The 24,917-nt window shown below is 41.6% G+C and overlaps 1 protein-coding gene across 1 annotated transcript in view; it reads left to right on the forward strand.

Moving 5' to 3' along the window:
• The first annotated feature begins 13,819 nt into the window (after positions 1–13,819).
• Positions 13,820–24,917, forward strand: part of ELAPOR1 (endosome-lysosome associated apoptosis and autophagy regulator 1) — a 271,583-nt gene continuing 260,485 nt past the window's right edge. Inside the window, exon 1 of the mRNA XM_075853543.1 lies at positions 13,820–13,980. Coding sequence (XP_075709658.1) covers positions 13,835–13,980 — 146 coding nt within the window. The 5' untranslated portion in view covers positions 13,820–13,834. The remainder of the gene's footprint in view (positions 13,981–24,917) is intronic.

Consider the following 24,917-nt stretch of genomic DNA (forward strand, 5'->3'; position numbering starts at 1 on the left):
AATTTTTTTTTTTTTCTAAACACACAAACTAACTGGTATATATATCTACACTACCGCTAACAAAAAAATAAACCGCTATTGCTATATATATTATATATATGTGGATATATATATAATTATATACTCCCTACCTGCCGATTCTAATAGAATAAAAGAAAGAAAGGTAGATAGAAAAAAAGATAGATGGATAGATTGTATGGATAGATAGAAATCTATCTATACAGAGAATGTTTTATAGAGTGTAACTGTATTTTTTTTGTAACTGTAACTGTAATCTTCTGGCAGCAATTCTCCCGAGTCTCTTCTTCTCCTCACACTGAAACAATGTTTGAGGAGAAGAAAAGAGGCAGGAGATTTGCTGCCAGAAAAGTCAAAATAAAACAAATGTGGTCGCTGTGATAGGTTTTCACAGCGACCACATGTTCAGGGACCATCAGATTGGTCCCTGATACTCTGCCCAGTGCCCAGAGGCCCAGAGGGCACTTTATTCTGCGGGTCGATATGGGTCGATACGATTACGGCGATACCATATGTAAAAAAGAAAAAAGTTATGGCTCTCAGAATATGGTGACACAAAAGAAATAATTTTATAGAAAAGTGATTTTATTGTTTGCGCAATAAAATCACTTTTCTATAAAATGATTAATTTTTTGTCACTATATTCTGAGAGCCATAACTCTTTTTCTTTTTCAGTCAAAAAAGCTGTGTAAGGGCTTGTTTTTTGCGGGATGGGGTGTAGTTTTTATTGGTACTATTACTATGGTAATATTGGTACTATTTTGGGGTACATACGACTTTTTGATGACTTTTTATTCTATATTTTGGGAGGGGTGATGTCCAAAAAAAATTGTGATTCTGGCATTGTTTTTTAATTAATTTTTTTTGCAGTGTTCACCGTGCTGGGAAAAATATTACAGTTTTATCGTTTTGGTCGTTATGAACTCAGTGATAAAAAAAGTAGTAACATATTTGTTAACGATTTCATTTGTTTTTTTTATATAATAAAAAACTTATAGGAAAAAAAGCATTTTTTGTTTTTGTAACTTATAACTTGTTTTTACATTTTTATAAAACATTTTTATTTATTTATTTTTTTACTTTTCACTTTTTTTACTTGAAGACCTGCAGCATTGATAGCTGCTGTAATACATTACACTACCTAGGTAGTGTAACCTATTATAAACGGTCAGTGTGACGCTGAGAGTCACACTGACAGGAAAGGCTGGTCCTCATAGGATTCCCCGCATGGTAGACCCAGAGGCCGTTGTATGGCCTCCGGTTTTGCCATGCAATCGATGGCAGCACCCACAATCGGTCCCCGGGAAAGTTTATTGTAGCAACACAAACTTTCCAGTTTGTTGCTACAACTAACTTTCCCTGCTACAACAAACTTTCCCTGCGATCGCATGATCGGGACCAGAGGCACGGGTTAACAGCACGATCCGGGTGTCACCGCTAATTTGAGACACCCGGATCACGCTTTTAACACCCACTGTGAATTCACGTCGGCGCTGCACATAGCCCTGCAAGCGCCGACGTGAATTTACAGTGGGCGATCGGGAAGCAGTTAATAATGGTCATCATATTCTCTGTAGCCGAACCGATCGGTTCGGCTTTCAGAGAACAGGTTGCTGGGGAGCCGGGGACACTGACACCACCGGCGTCAGAGCGCTCTCCCCAGTACTATGCCGGCAGAAGCAGAGGTCTGCAGATTCATGTAATGACTGCATGGGGTATATGCGGATAGGACGTGAATCTACAGATTGTCGGCATTATAGGGTTAAAGTATACATGAAAACATTATGTTGTGGTCACTATTACCTAGGTGACCTCCAACCTGTACTTAGGCCTAGTTAACATCTAGCATAAAATTGCTTTTGTGTGTGTTCAGTTTTTTTTACTGCAGCGAGGAAAAACATGTCCAAATGTTATATGTAAGTAGATAAGAATATATATATATATATATATATATATATATATATATATATATATATATATTTATATTACACACAAGCAGAGATAAGCAGCACTCAATGTCAAAATCCAAAGTGGTAGTGGTTACAAGTGGGTAATCCTGATCCAAGGATTATAGATAATAGAAGAAATCCCACAGCACTCCAATGTAGCAAAAAGATTTGATTTATTCAGTCAACACACAGCTGCAAGGTTTCCGTCCTACTATGGGAACTCTTTCAAGCTTATCTACAATTCTTGGATTGGGATTACTCGCTTGCACCCGCTACCATTTTGGATTTTCCTTCTCCTCAGGGTTCCCGGCAGTCACTGACTCTCGGAGACCCGACACTCAGCTGCCCGATCGCACGGGCAGGGAGCTAAAACCTGCGCCATAAAAAGTCTATGGCGTGGGTTTTAAGGACCCTGACCGCCGGACGTATATACACAGCTGACGGTCGGGAACCGATTAAGGCTGGGTTCACACGAGCACATTAACGTCCGTAATGGACGGACGTATTTCGGCCGGAAGTCCCGGACCGAACTCAGTGCAGGGAGCCGGGCTCCTAGCATCATAGTTATGTACGATGCTAGGAGCCCCTGCCTCTCCGTGGAACTACTGTACCGTACTGAAGACATGATTACAGTACGGGACAGTTGTCCTGCAGAGAGGCAGGGACTCCTAGCATCGTACATAACTACGCTTTTGCTGTAATTTTAGAAAAAATAAAATCCTGTGGTTTTGCTGCAATTAGGCATATTGCTGCACAAACACGACTTGCAAATGTACACTAAGGCTCAATGCACACATTGCGGAATTGGATGGAAAATCCACATCACATCAAAACCACTGGTAAACGCAGGTAATTCCACAAGTAAAATCTTAATAGTGCATTTTCTTTATGCGTTTTTAGGTGTGGTTTTTACATTTTGCTATGGCAATAAGTGCCGTTTTCAGCTGCAGATTTTGATGCATTTTTTTAAATAAACTTTTCAGATACAATTCTGAGACGGAAACGCAAGATAAATTGACGAGTTGCGGATTTTGAAATATGCACTTCAGGTCAATTTAAGCGCAGAAAAGTTTTGCAACATGTAGATGAGATTACTTGAAAGTTCATTTACTTTGCTGGTATTATGCTGTGGGTTTGCCACAATGTTTGTGAAAAAACAAAGTTAAAATGCTGTGGATTTGCAAAATGTGTGATTTTTACCCTACACAGAAAGATTAGGCTCTATATCTGTTGCACTGTCTGTTACTCTTAGACTCAGGGGCATAGCTAAAGGCTCATGGGCCCTGGTGCAAGAATTCAGCTTGGGCCCCCTACCCCTTCCCAACATCACCAGACCCCTGCGCATGCCTATGCCCAGCCACCTTGCCCGACAGACCCCAAGAATGCCTCCACAGTATAATGCTCCCCATAGCTGACCTCACAGTATAATGCCTCCATATATGCCCCACACAGTATAATGCACCCCATAGCTGTCTCCACAGTAAAGTATAATGCCCCCATACAGTATAATGCCCAATAGCTGTCCCATACACCATAATTCCCCCATACAGCATAATGCCCTCCATAGCTGCCACATATAGTGTAATGCTCCATACAGTATAATGCCCTCCATAGCTGCCACATACAGTATAACACCCCCCATACAGTATTATGCCCACCATAGCTGTCCCATTCAGTATAATGCCCTCCATAGCTGTCACATACAGTATAATGCCACACACAGTATAAGCCCCCCCCATAGCTGCCACATACAATATAATGCCCCCCTCAGCTGTCCTATACAGTATAATGCCCTCTCAGCAGCTACCATACGAGCCCCCCTCCCATACCCAGTATAATGCTCACGGCACAGTGAATTATGGAGCAAGGCTCCAGCATTGCACTGAACTGTATTTGCATCTTGAGGACGCAAATACAGTTTAAGCGCGGTCAGTACTGTGTGCATATGCGACCGTTGTGACCCCTATAGCTACGCCACTGCTTAGATTAGGGAAACAAGTAGAGTAAACCTGGAACAATAGTGACTGTCTTAGCGTATACTTACACAGTGAGGCAATATTTCTAAAAAGTTTGGCAGAACGCCGCAGTTTTGATGCAATTAAAACTGCAGTATGAGTGCAACATTTGAATAGGCCGTCAATAAATGTGTATATATATTTTTTTGGTCACTGTATTGCACTTTTTCAAACTTTTTTTTTTTTTTTTTGCTAGTCTGAATACCATTATGAATATACTGAATGTGACAGTAAAGGAACCAGATGGCGTGTGGCTGTCCCTCATATCCCAGGACTGTGCACAGGACTACCAGATCCAGTCAAAGGAACAGAATGCTGTAAGTTCATTGTGGCAATGACTCTTTAGTTGGTTGTTCTGGGATTTGGGGCGATTACTGAAAAATCTGTGATTTGTCATTGGCCTCTAATATAAGTCATTTCAAGGTTCTTCATGTTCCATTAACAGTGTGGAAGCAGTTGCAAGCATCATAGAGCTTTTTATTTTTATTTTTTTACATTACCTGGACATTTCTATATTTAATATTATTTTTAAATAGTTGATAAAGATAAAGTTAATTGAACAAAAATATAAGTAAATTGACTTATTGCATAACGCTGTTGAACCAGCTGAAAAATTTGCACCAAAGTCCATAATAAAATCTGCATGTAACACCCTACGTAAATCAGTGGGCAGGTGCTCACAGGCTTCGAAAATGTTTAAACTAGCAGATAGAAACAACGCGTTATACGCCAAACTAACATCACAATTAGGCCTTATTTACATTAACGTATTTCACGTCTGTGTGCTGTCCGTTTAAATAAATGGCTGCACACTGACCCACTGTCGCGAATGTTTCGTGGACCTTCTGGGCCGTACCATCTTGGCGGTATGGCAGCTGGCCAACAGGACGCAGGTCAAAGTCTATAGTTCGTATAGGGTACCTGTGGCAGCTCAGACAGTAGCGAGGCAGGCTAGGCAGGAACTTGGCAGCAGGTGGACGTCCGGTGTAGAGAGGCAGATCAGGCGTGGAATATAGCACAGCACGGCTACAGCAAGCACGACACTAGATTAAGGATACAGGAACAGGAAACACTGGGAGCAGGAAATACTAGGGGGCCATTTGCAAGACAGACTAGGGATACAACAACAAAGCCCAGGCATAGAACTAGGGGGCTGGACCCCTCTTATAGTCCAGAGTACTCACAGGTCAAAGGTCAGGAACGAGGTCCGGTGCGCGCGCTGCCCCTTTAAGAGCGGTCTACGGGATTCGGCATTGGTGAGTAGACGCGAGCGCCGGCTTCTCCTGAGAAGGAGGCTGGGGCCAGCGCTTGCCAACTCGTGGCTGCGGCTGTCAGGGGAGGAACGGAGCTGACAGCCCGCAGCCACGGACATGACACCCATGAAATGTAATGGGTCTATTCACACATCCGTGTTTTTTTTCACTGAGCATGTGTTTGTAACATGAAACTCACAGCACGCCCCATTCTGGTTCGTTTTTCACGCATCATTTGCTAAAGAAATGCAGAGAGAAAAAAAAAAAGTAAAACTAGGAAGTGCTTGCAGAGGAGAAGCATTGTCGAGAAACAGGGATGCCACACGGAGAGCACACTGACGCAACACAGACCGTCAACTGCATTAAAAACGGCCTGTTTTTTGCAGATGCAAATTTGGACGAGCAAAGCACTCGTGTGAATAAGGCCTTGGGACTTAGAGATTTATGCATCTTAACATTTTCTTTCTGATGTCCCATTAGTGTCCTGAAGGAGTTAGTCATCTGAAAAACCTTTACTCCATTCCAGGTCTGTTACATTTGTTTCCTATACAGCCTGCTTATTTTGTATTGTTTACAATGTACACACACTCCAGTCCTTCACACACCACAGGAGTAACATAAAACCCTCGCAGATACTTAAATATATAAAAATACTTTACTCATAACATAGAAGTGACAGAGCAATATACATTACATCAAGATGCAATACATTACATAGACAACAAAACCACATACAGCCGCCTCCTTTTCCTACCTTCCCTGGGTATTTTGTGTGTGTGTGTGTGTGTGTGTGTGTATATATGTATGTGTATATATATATATATATATATATATATATATATATACATATATAAATCAAGGGTAGGAGCAGCACTGTGATTCCTTTGCCTGTTAAGGCTGGTGCTCAGCTTTCAAACAAGGAGTGACCTCTCCCTGCACAAACATGTATCCAAAAAAGAGAGAAAGAAGCAGCACTCAAAAAAACTCTGCTTTATTCATCCAGCATCCGCTGCAACGTTTCACCTTCTCTATGAAGGCTTTTTCATAGAGAAGGTGAAACGTTGCAGTGGATGCTGGATGAATAAACCAGAGTTTTTTTGAGTGCTGCTTCTTTCTCTCTCTCTTTTTTGTATGTATATATATATATATATATATATATATATATATATATACACAGTCCAGCAATAGATGAACACAGCACTCCACAGTAACAAGAAATCAGGCCATGTGCTCGTCACCAGGAGATGAATCAGTTCCCCCTTTTATTTTGAAAAATAGAAGAAAGGGTAGAAAACAGTGACGGCACCAGGACTTCAAGGCAGATGAAGGCAAAATGGATTTATTCACCTCAAAAACAGCAGCGACGTTACGGTTCAACAGGAACTTGAGAAAGGTTCCTGTTGAACCGAAACGTCGCTGCTGTTTTTGAGGTGAATAAATCCACTTTGCCTTCATCTGCCTTGAAGTCCTGGTGCCGTCACTGTTTTCTACGCTTTCTTATATATATATATATATATATATATATATATATATATATATATATATATATAAAAAAATACATACTCCTATCTCCTGGAACTACAATTATGACCAGAGCTACATCCAGCACCTGACCATTTAGTACATGTACATATAGAGACTCATGCATAAATAGCATATATATATATATATATATATATATATATATATATTGTAATGACGGGGGGTAGGGAAACGGACAAGTGAGCCCTAGTCTACCCGCCACTCTGTCCCTGCCTACTTGCAACCACCCGCCCTAGGCGACGGGGTACAACTGGGCGGCGGTCCCTGCGCTCAGTAAGTGCACGACAAACATACAAGGGAATACAAGCAAGGGAAAGGGGCAGTTGCCCACGGCAACACCGTGAGCAACCAGAGTGGTGAACGAGCCGAGTCAAGCCAGGAGTGTGCGAGGTACCAAACGAAGAGCAGAAGAGTAGTCAGTAAGCCAGGGTCTGTATGGAGCAGGATCAAAATAGAAGGAGCTGTAGCTGGGCCAGGAAACCACACGAAAAGAATCACAAGCACCGAGGGACAGGAAGGGCAGGCTTAAATAGACCGAGGGCGGGAGCTAGCTGAGTCTGGCCAGGTTGCGGTAGGCTCTCCCACTCCTAAGCCTGCCAGCCTGAGTGGTGGAAGCTGGAGTCAGTCTCAGGGATGTAGATTCAGGTGCTGACTGATTAATTATGGGAGTTAACCCCGAAGCTGTGCCTGGCAGATCCTTTACACATATATATATATATATATATATATATATATATATATATATATATATATATATATATATACTACTCCTCTATAATCCACATAAGAGATTTCTTATGTAGTGGTGTTTTATTTATATTTATATGCATGCACACGTATAATATAAAATTAGCCTGTTCCTAATGTAAGTGCTGTTTATCCAGTGGTGGCAGGAAAAGCGAGAGAACCCGGAGCTTCACATGGCCTAAATGTTCCTATCGCTGAGTCGATTCCGTCCCATACATTGACTTCTCCCTAAGACCACCCGTATACCTTCCAATGTGCATCTGTACAGTGTGGGTAAAAGGTACTTTTACACGGCCCGACCTGGGCCATGTAAACGAGCGCCGATCAACGAGTCTGCTAGTTGATCGGTGCTAGTTTGCTCCTTTTACAAGGAGCTATGTATGGGGACGAGGGCTCGTTACTCAGATCGCCTGTCCCCATACATTTCTGTGAAAGTGATTTAAAATGTTTATTGATGCCATTTTAACCCCTTAAGGACGCAGCCTAGTTTGGGCCTTAAGGCTCAGAGCCCATTTTTCAAATCTGACATATTTAACTTTATGTGGTAATAACGTCGGAATGCTTAAACCTATCCAAGCGATTCTGAGATTGTTTTCTCGTGACACATTGGGCTTTATGTTATTGGTAAAATTTGGACGATATATTCAGTGTTTATTGGTGAAAAATTGCAAAATTTAGAGAAGATTTATAAAAAATTGCATTTTTATGAATTTAAATGCATCTGCTTGTAAAACAGATGGTTATATCACCCAAACTAGTTACTAGTTCACATTTTCCATATGTGTACTTTACATTGGCATCATTTTTTGAACATTCTTTTATTTTTCTTGGTCGTTACAAGGCTTAGAACATAAACAGCAATTTCTCATATTTTTAAGAAAATTTCAAAAGCCTATTTGTTAAAGTACCTGTTCGGTTCCGAAGTAGCTTTGAGGGGTCTATGTATTAGAAACTCCCATAAAACACCCCATTTTGAAAACTAGACCGCTCAAAGTATTCAAAACTGCATTTAGAAAGTTTATTTAACCCGTTAGGAATTTCACAGGAATTAAAGTAAAGTAGAGGTGAAATTTTCAAATTTCTTTTTTTTGCTGAATTTCAATTGTATTAATTTTTTTTCTGTAACACAGAAGGTTTTACCAGAGAAACACTACTAAATATGTATTGTCCAGATTCTGCAGTTTTTAGAAATGTCCCACATGTGTCTCTAGTGCGCTCGTGGACTAAAACACAAGCCCCAGAAGCAAAGAAAGACCTAGTACATTTTGAGGCCTCTTTTTTTATTAGAATATATTTTAGGCAGCATGTCAGGTTTGAAGAGGTGTTGAGGTGCCAAAACAATAGGAATCCTCCAAAGGTGACCCCATTTCGGAAACTACACCCCTTAAGTAATTAATTTATTGTTGTTGTTACCATTTTGACCCCACAGTTTTTACACAGCACGTATTTGAATTGGGCTGTAAAATTGAAAAATGACGTTTTTTCCAATAAGATGTCATTTGTCATCAAAATTTCTTATTTTCACAGGGAACAAAATACCCCATTTTGTTGCGCAATGTCTTCTGAGTGCAGCAATACCCTATTTGTGGCGATAAACTGCCGTTTTGGCCCATGGGAAGCCTCAGAAGGGAAGGAGCGCTGTGTGTTCTTTGGAGTGCAGATTTTGCTGGATTGGTTTTCGGGTGCCATGTCGCATTTGCAGAGCCCCAGAGGAATCAATGCAATGGAAACCCACCAGAAGTGACCCCATTTTGGAAACTACACCCCTCAAGGAATTCATTTATGGGTTATATGACCATTTAGACCCTATAGTTTCTTCTCAGAACTTATTTGAATTTGGCTGGGAATTAAAACAAAATATTTTTTTTCCGTATTATGTAGTTTTGGCTGAAAATTTCTTATTTTCACAGGGAACAAAATACCCCATTTTGTTGCTCAATTTGTCCTGAGTGTGGCAATACCCCATCTGGGTGATAAACTGCCGTTTGTGCCCATGGGAGGGCTCAGAAGGAAAGGACCACCAGTTGGCCTACTGGGGATTTTCTGGTGCGAAGTCATGTATGAAGAAGCTTGTAAAACAGATAGTAATACCACACAAAATAGTCACTAGTTAACATTACTCATATGTCTAGTTTGCTTGTATAGTTTTTTGAACGTCCTTTTATTTTTCTGGGATGTTACAAGTTTTAGAACTTTAGCAGCAATTTCTCACATTTTCAAGAAAATTTCAAAAGGCTATTTTTACAGGTACCAGTATAGTTCTATATTGGCTTTGAGAGCCTTCTATATTAGAATCCCCCAATAAATCACCAGATTTTAAATACTGCACCCCTCAAAGTATTCAAAACAGCATTCAGAATGTTTCTTAACCCTTTAGGCGTTTAACAGGAAATAAAGCAATATAGAGGGGAAATTTACAAATTTCATTTTTTTTTGCCGAAGTTCATTTGTAATAAAAAAAAATCTGTAACACAGAAGGTTTACCAGAGAAACGCAATCAATAGTTATTGCCCAGAATCTGCAGTTTTTAGAAATAACCCACTTGTGGCTTTAGTATCTCAATGGACCGAAACACCGGCCTCAGAAGCAAAAGAGCACCTACAGGATTTTGAGGCCTGCTTTTTTTTAGATTATATTTTAGGCACCATGTCAGGTTTGAAGAGGTTTTGTGGTGCCAAAACAGTGGAGACCCCCCAAAAGTGACCCCATTTTAAAAACTACACACCTCAAGAAATTTATCTAGTGGTATAGTTAGCATTTTGACCCCACAGGTATTTTGGTATATTTATTTGAGTTGGTCTGTGAAAATGAAAATCTACTTTTTTTTTCTGAAAAACATAGAAATGTGTAATATTTACAAGGAATAAAGAAGAAAATGCACACCAACATTTGTAAAGCATCTTTTCCCAATTACGGAAATACCCCATGTGTGGTCATAAACTGCTTCTTCGACCCACAGCAAGGCTCAGAAGGGAAGGAGCGCCATTTGGATTTTGGAGCGCAGATTTTGCTGGATTGGTTTTGAGTGCCATGTCGCTTTTGAAATGCACTGGAGGGACCAAAACAGTGGAAACCCCCCAAAAGTGACCCCATTTGGGAAACTACACCCCTCAAGGAATTTTTCTAGGGGTATAGTTAGCATTTTGACCCCACAGGTTTTTTGGAGAACTTAGTGAATTAGGCTGTGAAAATGAATATCAACATTTTTTTACACTAAAAAGATGATGTTTTTTTTCATTTTCACAAGGAGAAAAAGCCGCCCAACATTTGTAACGCAATCTCTCCCGAGTATGGAAATATCTCACATGTGGTCATAAATGTTTTTTTTTTATTAGAAATTAATTAACCTTTGCAGGACTGGTCCTTTTTTGCTTTTCTATTTTAGTTTTTCACTCACCGCCTTCCAAATGCCATAACTTTTTTATTTTTCCACCAATAGAGAGGTGTGAGGGCTTATTTTTTGCGGGAAGAGTTGTAGTTTCTATTGACACAATTTAAAGTACCATATAATGTACTGGGAAACGGAAAATACAATTCTTTGCGGGGTCAAATTGGAAAAAACTCAGATTTCTCCATTGTTTTTTGGGTTTTGTTTTTACCGCTTTCACCGTGCGGTAGAAACGACAACTTAATTTTATTCTGCCGGTCGCTACGATTATGGTGATTCCAAATCTATATAGTTTTTTTTAATATTTTACTACATTTACAAAGAAAAAACTATTTGTTAAAAAAAATATTGTTTTGTATCAACACGTTCTGAGAGCCATAACGTTTTCATTTTGTAGTCGATTGAGCAGTGTGAGGGCTTATTTTTGGCGAGATGAGCTGTAGTTTTTATTGGTACCATTTTTTTAGTACATAAAACATTTTGATCACTTTTTATGACATTTTATTTAGAGTTAAGGTGACCAAGAAACAGTGATTTTGGCGTTTTATATTCTTTATTTCTTACGGCGTTCATCATGCTATAAATGACAGTTTTACTTTATTCTGCGGTTCGGTACGATTACGGCGATAAAATATGTATATAGTTTTTTTATGTTTTGCAACGTTTGCACAATAAAATCACTTGTTTATAAAATTATTTATTTTCTGTGTCACCATATTCTGAGAGCCATAACTTTTTTTTATTTTTCAGTCAAAAAGCTGCGTAAGGGCTTGTTTTTTGCGGAACGGGTTGTAGTTTTTATTGGTACTATTTTGGGGTACATGCGACTTTTTGATCACTTTTTATTCTATATTTTTGGAGGGGTGGTGAGCAAAAATTCTGGCATTGTTTATTTTTTTGGGTCGTTACAAACGCGGTGATACCAAATATGTGTACTGTTTTTTAACTTTTTCTTTTTTTTCCTATAATAAAGGACTTACGGTAATATAGGAAAAAAACAACTTTTATTTTGACACTTTTGTAAAACAATTTTATTAACTTTTTTTTTTTTAACTTTTTACACTTTTTATTTTTTTTACCTGCAGTACTGATCACTGCTAGAATACATTACCCTAATGTATTCTAATGTAATGTATTGCAACTGTAAGTGTGATGTCACAGTCACTCTGACAGTAAGTCTATGAGGACCAGCCAGAGGCTGGTCCTCATAGGCTTCCATACATGGCAGACCCAGAGGCCGTTGTCTGGCCTCCGGATGCCATCACAACCATCAGCAACCCCCACAATTGCATGGGGGCTGACGGATGTGCTACAAACCCCCTATATGCGGCGATCGCAATCAATCGCCGCATTTAAAGGGTTAATTACTGAAATTAGCGGCAATGAGCCGCTGATCGGCAATAGGGGAATGTCAGCTGCCATGGACAGCTGACCACCCGGTTCCCGATGCACACTGTCACCAACAGTGTGCATCGGGAACAGCACAGTGACTTCGTGTCACTCTGACAGGAAGCCTATCCAGACCAGCCGGTCGCCATGCTAGCCATCGGCAAACCTCGCGATTTAATTGTGAATTCTGCTGATGTGCTAGAAACCCCTCCTTTTAACATAATCATTGAAAAATATGTGATGCACTAGCATGTGATATGAGCCATGTTTGTTGGCACTAGGAGGAAGGACTTTAATGTGATTTTGAAATATGCAAAACTCAGCAGAGTTTTTTTTTAAGAAAGTAGACCTCTCATGTACATATTTGATTTCCTTCGATCCCATTGTTTAACATTGGATGGGATATTGCAGAATATTGGAATATAATTTAACGTGCATGTGCAGTAATCGACCGACTGCCGTGGGCCGCATTTTCGGGCCGTGCTCCCATAAGAACGGCCCGTAAAATACGAAAAGTAGGACATGCGCTATAATTCCCGGCACGGTTCTACAGCACCGACACCTATCCGTAGCGATACGGAAAGGTGTCCGCGGCCAATAGAATAGATTTTGTTATGGTCGTGTGCATGGGGCCTTAGAAAGAGGCTGCACAAATTTGACTTACATTTAGACTAACCATATTATGTAAACGTGTTTATATGTTCATTGTGACTGTGGTTAATGAGGATGAGATTTGGTAAAAGCCATCACTGAATTTAAACTTTTTAAACCATCAAACCCCATAGACTCATTTGCTCTTAATTTTACTGAATGAGAATATTTTGTGCCATACTCCAATGCATGCTGTATTACAGAGCAATATTCCTAGGGCAGAATAAAGTGTTTCAAAACATGGAGTGCTTAAATGGAGTCTAGGTCAAAATTGATGTGTTCATGAGACTTCTGCTTGGGAGAATAATAATTTGAAGCCTTGGTCGAAACTAGAATTTAGGATGTTGGGCATGCTGGGAATTGTAGTTTAAGGCTGGGTTCACACAACCTATTTTCAGACGTAAACGAGGCGTTTTAAGCCTCGATTTACGTCTGAAAATACGGCTCAAATACGTCAGCAAACATCTGCCCATTCATTTGAATGGGTTTGCCGACGTACTGTGCCGACGACCTGTAATTTACGCGCTACAGTCAAACGACGACACGTAAAAAAGACGGCTCGTCAAAAGAAGTGCAGGACACTTCTTGAGACGTAATTTGAGCCGTTTTTCATTGATTCCAATGAAGAACAGCTCCAAATTACGGCCGTAATTGACACCTCGCAAAACGCGAGTACATGCAATTACGCCTGAAATTACAGAGCTGTTTTCTCCTGAAAACAGCTCCGTAATTTCAGATGTAATGGTCGTTATCGTGTGAACATACCCTAACAGCTGAACAGTCACAGATTGCAATTTATTAAAACATTTCTTTCTTTTAAAATGTTTAATAATTGTTGTTTTCTCCCTAGCCTTCTCCTGTGCTGCAGGGCAATACCTTGATATGGCAGTGCAAGAATGTACCCCTTGTGGAAAAGGAACATACTCCTTGGGGACAGGTGTTCATTTTGAGGAGTGGACAGAACTTCCACATGGTTTCAGCAGCTTTTCAAACTACATATATGGAACAGAATATGGGAACTGTAACATGTAAGTAGGAACATTGTGCTTCAGCAAATATGGATTTTTAAAATTTATGTAAACAAAAATTCCTGTTCACTTTTAGATGACAAAACAGAATTTTAGCAATGTTTTTAACTTGCATATGACTGAATTTAAATGCAAAAAAACAGGATTACATTCAGGCTAAATTCAGATTTTGCCAAACTGAAGTGACACAGTGACACATATTGCAATTCTTGCTAAGGCAAATCTGTCAGCTGAATATTCTGCCATGGGTAAGGTAAGGGGAGCATATTACAGGGACAGGTCCATTATCCTATTGGACAGAACATCATAAAATCGGAAGCGAGTGAAGCAATTTTTTTTATTTTTTTTCCACTAACTGTTTTGATTACGCTTTAATGCAAAGGAAACACAATAATGTTAACAAAAGAGGATGAAAATCACCTCGGAGTAGCAGATTTGCTTAATTAGTCAAGACTCAATACATCTGTCACGATATTTGAGGAGCCAGTTCAATTGTGTGAGAGTCTTCAACAAGATTTTCAGATACAGAATAACCTCATAATCCTGAGAAATAGTAGGAATGGGGTAGGGAAAGAGGAAATATATTGTGGATGTGCCGATACCCCAGCTAGGTGAGAACCCATTAACAAGAAAATAGGTGTCAGGTACTAGGTGTTAAAGGCCAAAACAGACTTTGATCTTTGTTGTAATATGTGTTGTAGAAGAGCAATACATTTCCCCTCACAACTTAAAGAATCATTACTCTTCTTTACATAGCACCGCTTACACCCATGCGGAATAGAAAAGAGTTTGTTCAGGAATATATTCAAATTAGGAGGGGAGAACTCTATTCAATACTGCAGAATTTCTTTATTGTGCATCTGCTGAAATGTAGAAGAGCAGTTTTTGGCAAGTCTAGGACAAATTTGTTTACCTGCATCCAAAAGGCGTGCATAGTTTAGCAGGAACCACAAATTGAAATATGGGTCCTCTCATGCAGACCTCTTACACAGACTTATGGTCAGGCCTTTCCAATTAGGAATCCCCTGTGAGCAGATATGCAAGTTCTGTGCATTATTTTGAATGCCATTTCCCAATATATGGCCGAGGGAAGATATCTAGCAGCTTCTACTAATGAGTACAAGATATTGTCCGTTGATATGACATCAAGGTGACATACCAAATATGTCACTCCTGTGTGCAAAGGGGAGTAATCCCGTAGTTTTGCGTAAGATTGTGTAATTTGAGGTTGTTTATTCCTTAATGGTTTAGTGGACATTAAAATAAGGAAAGGGTCATATTATTCCATGTCTGATAAATGTCATAACAGCATGAGAATAACTGTGTGTCAGGAGGAATTAGGCCCCACTATACAGTAGTGGAGCCTGATCTCATTGAATGGGTAAGGACATCCCTGAAAATCTGGATTCCTTATCAAACGTAAAAGTACTGTAGGGTGCATCTAGGATTTAGTCAGAATCTCTCTACCCTTCCATGTTGTCGAATGAGCGAGTTCTCTTTAAGATCTGTAGGAAGGCCAGGGGTAGGAAGGGGTGTGTGGGTGTGTAGCAGGCTAGTCAGAGAAAGGGTGCATGTAGCAGACCAACGGGGGAATACGGGGAAATTAAGACCTCCCTTAGTAAGCTGTTGCTGGAGAATAAATGAAGCCTCTGTAAATGATAATGACACCATATGAAACAATGGAATCGCTAAATCACAGTTTTAAGTAGGTTAAAGTGTTTCCAGGTCAAGAGCTGTGATTCTAGTTTTGCTACAAATGGACGTGTATTATGCTGATAGAGAACGGATGCCTGTCATTGTCTTCATACGCAGATGACGTTTCTCTCATGGGAGTTCAGGTAAGGTTAATCCAGATAAAAAGGACCTTCGTGCCTTCTGATAGCTATTACATCACTCCTATCCCAAACGCCTGCATAACTTTAGAATCCTGCTCCTGGCACAGAGATGGTCTGAAGGTCTGTTAAACAAAGCTGTGTAATCTAATTACAACTATGAAACTACTATATTTGCATTCAACAGTGTGTGGAGTCTCTGAAATATACTCCAATTCAGCTGCAGCTAATTCAGCTTCAGCATGTAGCCACAGCAGATTGAGCCCAGATCTAGGGGAAAAATAGGGCATGTATGATCATCCCTGTAATTAAGGCCTTAAAGCCATCCTATACCTTTAATGAAGGCTCACAGCCTCTGGAGTCTCCAAAAATCCAGGAAGCATTTCCAAATGCCTAATCTATATTGAAGAATTACCTGTGATCTGTGGAGTGACATAAAAAGTGTGATAGTGGAAAACTCTTGGAAATGGTAGGTTGAAGCAAAGTTGTCAGGGGAGATTAGCCCTCTACAGTATCCCCCCCCCCAGATGATCTACCTCGGGATAGAAAAGTAAATTAAAATCACCCAGGAGTAGATGAGGGGAAGGACCAAAACCATCTACGAACAACTTTAAGATCATTAATCATTTGGACATTTTCTGGAGGTTGGTTATAAATGCTAACAAAAATAAATTAAGTATATGTGACACAGTAATCTATCTGCCTCCACAATTCGCCTACCACAGTTGTAGTGGTATATTGAAGCGACATATAGACCAGCAGCAAGACCCCCTACGGGCTCTAACTTTAGTTACAAGTAAGCGTGTTTCTTGAAGGAGTTTCAAATGTGGGCTATAATTATTTACCAAAGCAGTCAAAATTTCTCATTAAAGTGGTTCTCTAAGTTGGGTAATCCCTAATTGTTAGAAATTTCCATTTGACAATAAGAAGATCACAAATTGTCCTCCTAACCCCCAGTGATCCTTTCATACAGTATTTGGTGCTTAGAAATTACACTAATTGTGTGTGAGAGAATTTTTTTGTATCCCTGGAGCTTCTCCATGCATGGCGTATGGTACCACGACATCTAGATATAATTTTATGGACACTCCAGGTGATAATTGTGAATTGCTTATTTGATTCAACTCTAGTTATGTCAGAGGTATTTATATACTGTACAAAAGAATTACCTAGAGTATTTTAATCTGAAGAATGAATAAAGGTTATGTTTTATGAAGAGTTCCCAGAGCGGAAAATAGTTACAGAGGACTGCCACTTTTACCTCAAATTCCTTAATAGGATATATGGAAATGGGCTTTCTTAATTGGATAATCCCTTTTAAAGACTCTTAATATTCCAGGAGACGTGTCAGGTGTTGTAGTGTACGAGTATCAGAATCTGCATATTCCTAACATATCCCAGACTGCAAGGGATCTGCTACCCATCCGAAGCAGTGCATGAGAAAGCATTCTAAGGACAAGATTATTTTTTTTAATGTCCTGATACGTAAAAACATGTACTTTTTTCTCATCACTGTATATTCCCCTGTTCAAAAGAGATTAGCCAGTTAACCTTAGCAATGAATTCCATCACAGATGTGTAATGACGGGGGTAGGGAAACGGACAAGTGAGCCCTAATCTACCCGCCACTCTGTCCCTGCCTACTTGCAACGACCCGCCCTAGGCGACGGGGTACAACTGGGCGGCGGTCCCTACGCTCAGTAAGTGCATGAGACAAACAGACAAGGGAATACAAAGCAAAGGGAAATGGGGCAGTTGCCCACGGCAACACCGTGAGCAACAAGAGTGGTGAACGAGCCGAGTCAAACCAGGAGTGCACGAGGTACCAAACGCAGAGCAGGAGAGTAGTCAGAAAGCCAGGGTCAGTATGGAGCAGGATCAAATAGTTAGAAGCTGTAGCTGGGCCAGGAAACCACACGAGAAGAATCACAAGCAAAGGAGGAACAGGAAAGGCAGGTATAAATAGACAGAGGGCGGGAGCTAGCTCCGTCTGGCCAGGCAGCGATAGGCTCTCCCACTCCTAAGCCTGCCATCCTGAGTGGTGGAAGCTGGAGTCAGTCTCAGAGACATAGACTCAGGTGCAGACTGATTATCTATGGGCGTATACACAGAAGTTGTGCCTGGCAGATCCTTTACAGTACCCCCCCTTTTATGAGGGGCCACCGGACCCTTTCTAAGTGGACCTGGTTTATTGGGGAAACGAAGGTGGAACCTCCTGACCAATACACCAGCGTGAACATCCCGGGCGGGTACCCAAGTCCTCTCCTCAGGCCCGTATCCTCTCCAATGGACCAGGTACTGGAGGGAGCCTTGGACCATCTTGCTGTCCACAATCTTGGCCACCTCGAATTCCACCCCCTCAGGGGTGAGAACGGGAACAGGAGGTCTCCTCGAGGGAGCCAAGGACGGGGAGCAGCGTTTAAGGGAGGCATGAAACACGTCGTGTATACGAAAAGATGGGGGCAACTCCAGTCGGAAGGAGACAGGATTGAGGACTTCAATGACCTTATACAGCCCAATAAACCGGGGAGAAAACTTCTTGGACAGGACCTTAAGGCACAAGTTCCTAGACGATAACCACACCAGATCCCCGACCATAAACAAGGGGTTAGCAGAACGTCTTCTATCAGCCTGAGTTTTTTGTACGCTCTGGAACGCCTCTAGGTTCTTCTGAACCTGGGCCCAGACTGTGCACAGTTCCCGATGAACGACCTCTACCTCGGGATTGTTGGAACTACCAGGTGAAACGGAGGAGAACCGTGGATTAAACCCAAAATTACAGAAAAAGGGGGAGACCCCTGACGAGTTACTGACCCGGTTATTAAGGGAAAATTCGGCAAGGGGAATGAATGAGACCCAATCATATTGACAGTCAGAGATAAAGCACCTTAAATATTGTTCTAGAGATTGATTAGTCCTCTCAGTTTGACCATTAGTTTCAGGATGGAAGGCAGAGGAGAAGGACAGATCAATCTCCAACTTTTTACAGAAGGCTCTCCAAAACAATGAAACAAATTGTACCCCTCTGTCCGAAACAATATTGACAGGGACCCCATGGAGACGCAGGATGTGTTTGACAAACAAGGTAGCTAACGTCTTGGCATTGGGTAGTTTCTTCAGGGGCACAAAGTGGCACATCTTACTGAAGCGGTCTACTATCACCCACACCACCGACTTGCCTTGAGATGGAGGCAAATCGGTGATAAAATCCATGGAGATATGGGTCCAAGGTCTCTGGGGAATGGGCAAAGAACGTAGTAAGCCCGCTGGTCGGGACCTGGGAGTCTTGGACCTAGCACAAACCTCACAAGCGGCGACGTAGGCCTTAACGTCTTTAGGCAACCCAGGCCACCAATAGTTTCTGGCAATGAGGTGTTTAGTACCCAGGACGCCTGGATGACCAGATAGTGCGGAGTCATGATTTTCCCTAAGTACCCTTAGCCGGTATTGCAGGGGAACAAACAGCTTGTCCTCAGGAAGGTTCCCGGGAGCTGAACCTTGATCAGCTGCAATTTCAGAGACTAAATCAGAATCAATAGAAGAAATGATTATACCAGGGGGCAAAATACAAGCAGGATCTTCCTCCGAAGGAGGGCTGGCCATGAAGCTACACGACAGTGCATCGGCCTTAATATTTTTAGACCCAGCCCAGCTGAGTCAAACCAGGAGTGCACGAGGTACCAAACGCAGAGCAGGAGAGTAGTCAGAAAGCCAGGGTCAGTATGGAGCAGGATCAAATAGTTAGAAGCTGTAGCTGGGCCAGGAAACCACACGAGAAGAATCACAAGCAAAGGAGGAACAGGAAAGGCAGGTATAAATAGACCGAGGGCGGGAGCTAGCTCCGTCTGGCCAGGCAGCGATAGGCTCTCCCACTCCTAAGCCTGCCATCCTGAGTGGTGGAAGCTAGAGTCAGTCTCAGAGACATAGACTCAGATGCAGACTGATTATCGATGGGTGTATACACAGAAGTTGTGCCTGGCAGATCCTTTACAAGATGGGAAACTTTTGTCAAGCCAATATTATGCGATTAGCTGCTGTACCATACATGGTATTCTCGCAACCAAAGGTAATTGGACAGTTATGTCAAAAGCTATTTAATGGGCTGCATGGGCTGTTCCCTCATTAATCCATCATCAATTAAGCAGGTAAAAGATCTGGAGTTGATTTCAGGTGTGGCATTTGCATTTGGAAGCTGTTGCTGTGAACCCACAACATGAGGTCAAACTTGAAATAAAAGAGCGCACTGGTGATCTCATGAACTCCAAAAGGCTTGGGCGTCCATGGAAGACAGCAGTGGTGGATGATTGCAGAATCCTTTCCATAGTGAAGAAAAACCACTTCACAACATCTACCCAAGTGAAAAACACTCTCCTAGAAGTAGGTGTATCAGTAGCTATGTCTACCATAAAGAGAAGACTTGATGAGTGCAAATACAGAGGGTTCGCCATAAGGTGCAAATCATTAGTCCGCCTCAAAAATGGAAAGGCCAGATTAGACTTTGCCAAACATCTAAAGAAGCCAGCCCAGTTCCGGAACCGCATTCTTCGGACAGATGAAACTAAGATCAACCTGTACCAGAATGATGAGAGGAAGAAAGTATGGAAAAGACTTGGAACGGCTCATGATCCATAGCACACCCCATCTTCTGTAAAACATGGTGGAGGCAGTGTGATGGCATGGGCATGCATGGCTGCGAAAGGCACTGGGTCACTAGTGTTTATTGACAATGTGACTGAAGACAGAAGCAGCTGGATGAATTCTGAAGTGTTCAGGGATATACTTTCTTCTCAGATTCAACCAAATGCAGCAAGGTTGTTTGGGCCTCGCTTCACAGTACAGATGGACAATGACCCAAAACATACTGCCTAAGCAACCAAGGAGTTTTTTAAGGCAAAGAAGAGGAATATTCTGCAATGGCCAAGTAAATCACCAGATCTCAACCCGATCGAGCATGCATTTCACATGCTTAAGACAAAACTTAAGGCAGAAAGACTCACAAACAAGCAACAACTGAAGACAGCTGCAGTAAAGGCCTTGCAAGGCATCACAAAGGAGGAAACCCAGCATTTTTGTGATGTCTATGGTTTCCAGACTTCCGGCAGTCATCGCACGCAAAGGATTCTCTACAAAGTATTTAAAAAAAAAACATTTTATTAATGGTAATGTTAATTTGTCCAATTACTTTTGAGTCCCTGAAATGAGGAGGCTGTGTAGAAAAATAGTTGCAATTCCTAAATGTTTCACAGAATATTTTTGTTCAACCCCTTGAATTAAACCTGAAAGTCTACACTTCAATTGCATCTCCGTTATTTCATTTCAAATCCAATGTGGTGGCATGCAGAGTCCTAATCGTGTCGCTGTCCAAATAATTCTGGACCTAACTGTACAAGAGTCACGAACTCCAATTTTTTAAAGGAATGGCAGTGTCCTATATACTCTGTGTGAGAGAAACATTTGGAACAATATATGTGGTTCGCTAAGGGATAACTTTGGCACCAACTATAAAATGACCTCCCACTGGCCTGGTTCTATGGGACCGATTGCCCAATCCAGTTTAGCGTTAAATGGGATGGAGATGTGTTTCATTCACTTAGAGAGCAATTGTAAAGACCGGAGATAAGACCAGTGTCTGACTGGCCCTCCGAAACTTCCTCCGGTGAGCCCAGGCAGCTAGCTGCTTTTATCCGGCAGCGGAGCTGTAAAGCATCTGCCAGACACAGCTTCTGTGTCGACGCCCGTGGTTAATCAGTCTGAATCTGCTCCTAGGTCTGTTAGAGTGACTCGATCTGCTACCACGCAGGCTGGTAGGCTGAGGAGTGGGAGAACCCATCACAGCCTGGCCAGACGGTTCTAGCTCCCGCCCTAGGTCTATGTATACCTTCATTTGCTTCTTGTCTTTGCCTGTGATTCTCTCTTGTTTCCTGGCTCTGCTGTTCCAGCTATTACTATTGACCTCCGCTTCATTTTGACCCTGGCTTTACTGACTACGCTCCTGCTCTGCGTTTGGTACCTCGTACACTCCTGGTTTGACTCGGCTCGTTTACTACTCTTGTTGCTCACGGTGTTGCCGTGGGCAACTGCCCCATTTCCCTTAGCTTCTGTGTACCCTTGTCTGTTTGTCTCTCGTGCACGTATTGAGCGTAGGGACCGTCGTCCAGTTGTACGCCGTCGCCTAGGACGGGTCGTGCAAGTAGGCAGGGACTGAGTGGCGGGTAGATTAGGGCTCACCTGTCTGTCTCCTTACCCCGTCATTACAGGAGCAGAGAGACATTGTCTCCCTGCCCCACTGCTTAATCTTGTAGTCAGGGCCGCCTGGCCCATAATATTTATGCCCGGTGGCGTCGCTAGCAACTGGGAGCCCTGGTGCTATCGACTGCGACATTAAATTATATCTGCATCCTCCGGACACAGATACAATTGAATACTATAGGCTGCAGGCCACTTTAGGTCTGCAGCCTATAATTCACTAGGAGGAATCCTTGCGCAAGCCTAAGCAAGGGTCCCGTCTCCGCTTCCTGAAGCTGTGGAGCAGCTCCATCCATCGTGAAGCGGGACTAGGTCAGTAGAATTTTTTTATGTTTGCGGAGCTGTGTGGCACTATATACAGGGGGGCTGTGTGGCATGGTCTACATAGGGGCTGTGTGGCACTGTCCACAAGGGAGGGGCTGTGTGGCACACTATCTACCAGAGGGGGTTGGGGGACTGTTTGAGGCACTGAGAGGCCATTATTTCCATCTGGGGCACTATAAATGGTGAGGTTTTTGGAGAGGGTGGAGAGGTGAGAAGCCAAAGATAGTTGTGTTGCAAATTCTGCAGAGGCGATTCGTAGTCGGGAGAAGGTGCCAGGGCAATCTGGGCTGAATGAAGAAGAAAAGGAAAAGTGAGCGACTCTGAATCGACTTGATTTCACGGTATTGTATTGAAGGCATTTTCCAATCTTAGACATTTATGGCGTATCCCAAGGAAATGCCAAAAATGTCTGTTAGATGTGGGTCCCAGCTCTGGTACCTCCACCTGTATCAAGAACTGGCTGCAGAGTCCAGACGGGGACCAGTCGAGAGATTGTTTCTCTCGCTCTTTTGCTCTCTCGCTCGCTCTCTCCTATATCTAAAGATGGCTGCAGAATCTAGGCGGAGACAAGTGAAGAGAGGGTCGCAAGTGCAAGGCCACCTTCATCTTTCACCAGCTGCAATTTCTATAGTAATTCAAACTGTACCATTCCTCCATAACAAATCCCTATTCATCCTATCAACTTTGTAAATTAAATGCTACGGGATCCATACTGGTGAGTTTTGAGTAATTATAAGAGCTTGGGCATCCAAATAATTTTTATTCACTCTATCCACCACTGATAAAGATAACTTACACCATGTCACTAGCTTGTGTTAAAAGCTCACCAGTAGAGGGGAGAAGTTCCGGTCCTCAAAATGAGTCGGGTCTGTGGAGATCTGGATACCAAGGTATTTAAAAGTAGATACGCACACCAATGGTATTAGATTGGAGTCCAGCAAAAGATCTGGATTATTTACAGGTATCGGTACAAACTTGGAGAGCCCAGAAAAGCTACCATAGTCATTATTTAGGGAGATAGCAGTTATCAACGAAGAGGTATTTTCTAGGAACAACAACATATAGTCTGCGTAAAGGGTTACCTTATCTTACAGGACCCCTCCTTTAACCCCTTAATGACCGGGCCTGAAAAGACCTTAATGACCAAGCCAGATTTGTTAAATCTGGTATGTCTGACTTTATCAGAGAATAACTGTGCGAAAGTTTTGAATATCCAAGTAATTCTGACATAGTTTTTTTGTCACATGTTGTACTTTATTTTAGTGGTAAAAGTAGACTGATTCCTTTTTTCGGAAATTAATGAAAAAATAGAAAAATTTAAGAAATTTTGTAAAAATTATAATTTTTCCCTATTTTTAACTGCAATATGTCACATATGTACATACATACTGTACAATTTTTTTTATTAAATATATATTTCCATCGCTTTACTCTATTTTGGCAGCACTTTTGAAAAAAAAATTTTTTTTTTGAGCAATTTAGAAGACTTACAAGTTTAGTCATGATTTTATACATTTTGAAGTACATTTTGTTTTCCTGCACCAAGCCAGGTTTTCAGAGGCTCATAGGTGTCAGAATGGTGGAAACCCCCACAAGTGACACCATTTTGAAAACTACACCCCTTAACGTATTTATTAAGGGGTGTTGTAAGTATTTTGACCCCACAGTTTTTTTGTAAGAATTCATGCAAAGCAGGCGTAAAAACATATAATTTCACTTTTTTCATAAAATTATCACTTTGAAGACCGATTTCTTTGTAAAGCGACCATGAGAATGAAGAAATGCACCCCAAAATCTATCACCCTGTTTCTCCTGTTTTCAAAAATGCCCACATTGTGACCCTAATGCGTTGCCTGGACACACGGCAGGGCCCGAAAGGAAGGGAGCAACCGGAGGCATTCAGGTCTCATTTTTGCTTGAAAATGTTTTAGGCCCCACTGTACATTTGGAGAGGTTTTGAACTACCAGAACGATAGAAACTCCCCATAAACGACCCCATTTAGAAAACTAGACACCTTAAGGTATTTATCTAGGGGTGTAGTGAGTATTTTGACCCCACAGTTTTTTGCTAAATTTAATGTATAGCAGGTGAAATAAAAAACAAAAACACTTTTTATATAAAAGTATCACTTTGAAGACCGATTTCTTTGTAAAGCAACCATCAGAATGAAAAAACACCCCCCAAAATCTATCACCCTGTTTCTCCCGTTTTCAAAAATGCCCCCATTGTGACCCAAATGCGTTGCCTGGACACACGGAAGGGCCCGAAAGGGAGGTAGCACCCGAAGACTTTCAGGACACACATTTTGCTTGAAAATGTTTCAGGTCCCATTACACATTTATAGAGGCACTGAGCTGCCAAAAAGATAGAAACTCCCCATAAATGACCACATTTTGAAAACTAGACCGCTTAAGGTATTCATCTAGGTGTGTACTAAGTATTTTGACACCACAGTTTTCGCAGGAATTAATGCAAAGCAGGTGGAAAGAAAAATTTATTTCACTTTTTTTCACAAATGTGTCATTTTAAGGTCA

The sequence above is a fragment of the Rhinoderma darwinii genome, chromosome 2 (genome assembly GCF_050947455.1).
Source record: "Rhinoderma darwinii isolate aRhiDar2 chromosome 2, aRhiDar2.hap1, whole genome shotgun sequence".
In the NCBI taxonomy this organism is placed as follows: domain Eukaryota; kingdom Metazoa; phylum Chordata; class Amphibia; order Anura; family Rhinodermatidae; genus Rhinoderma; species Rhinoderma darwinii.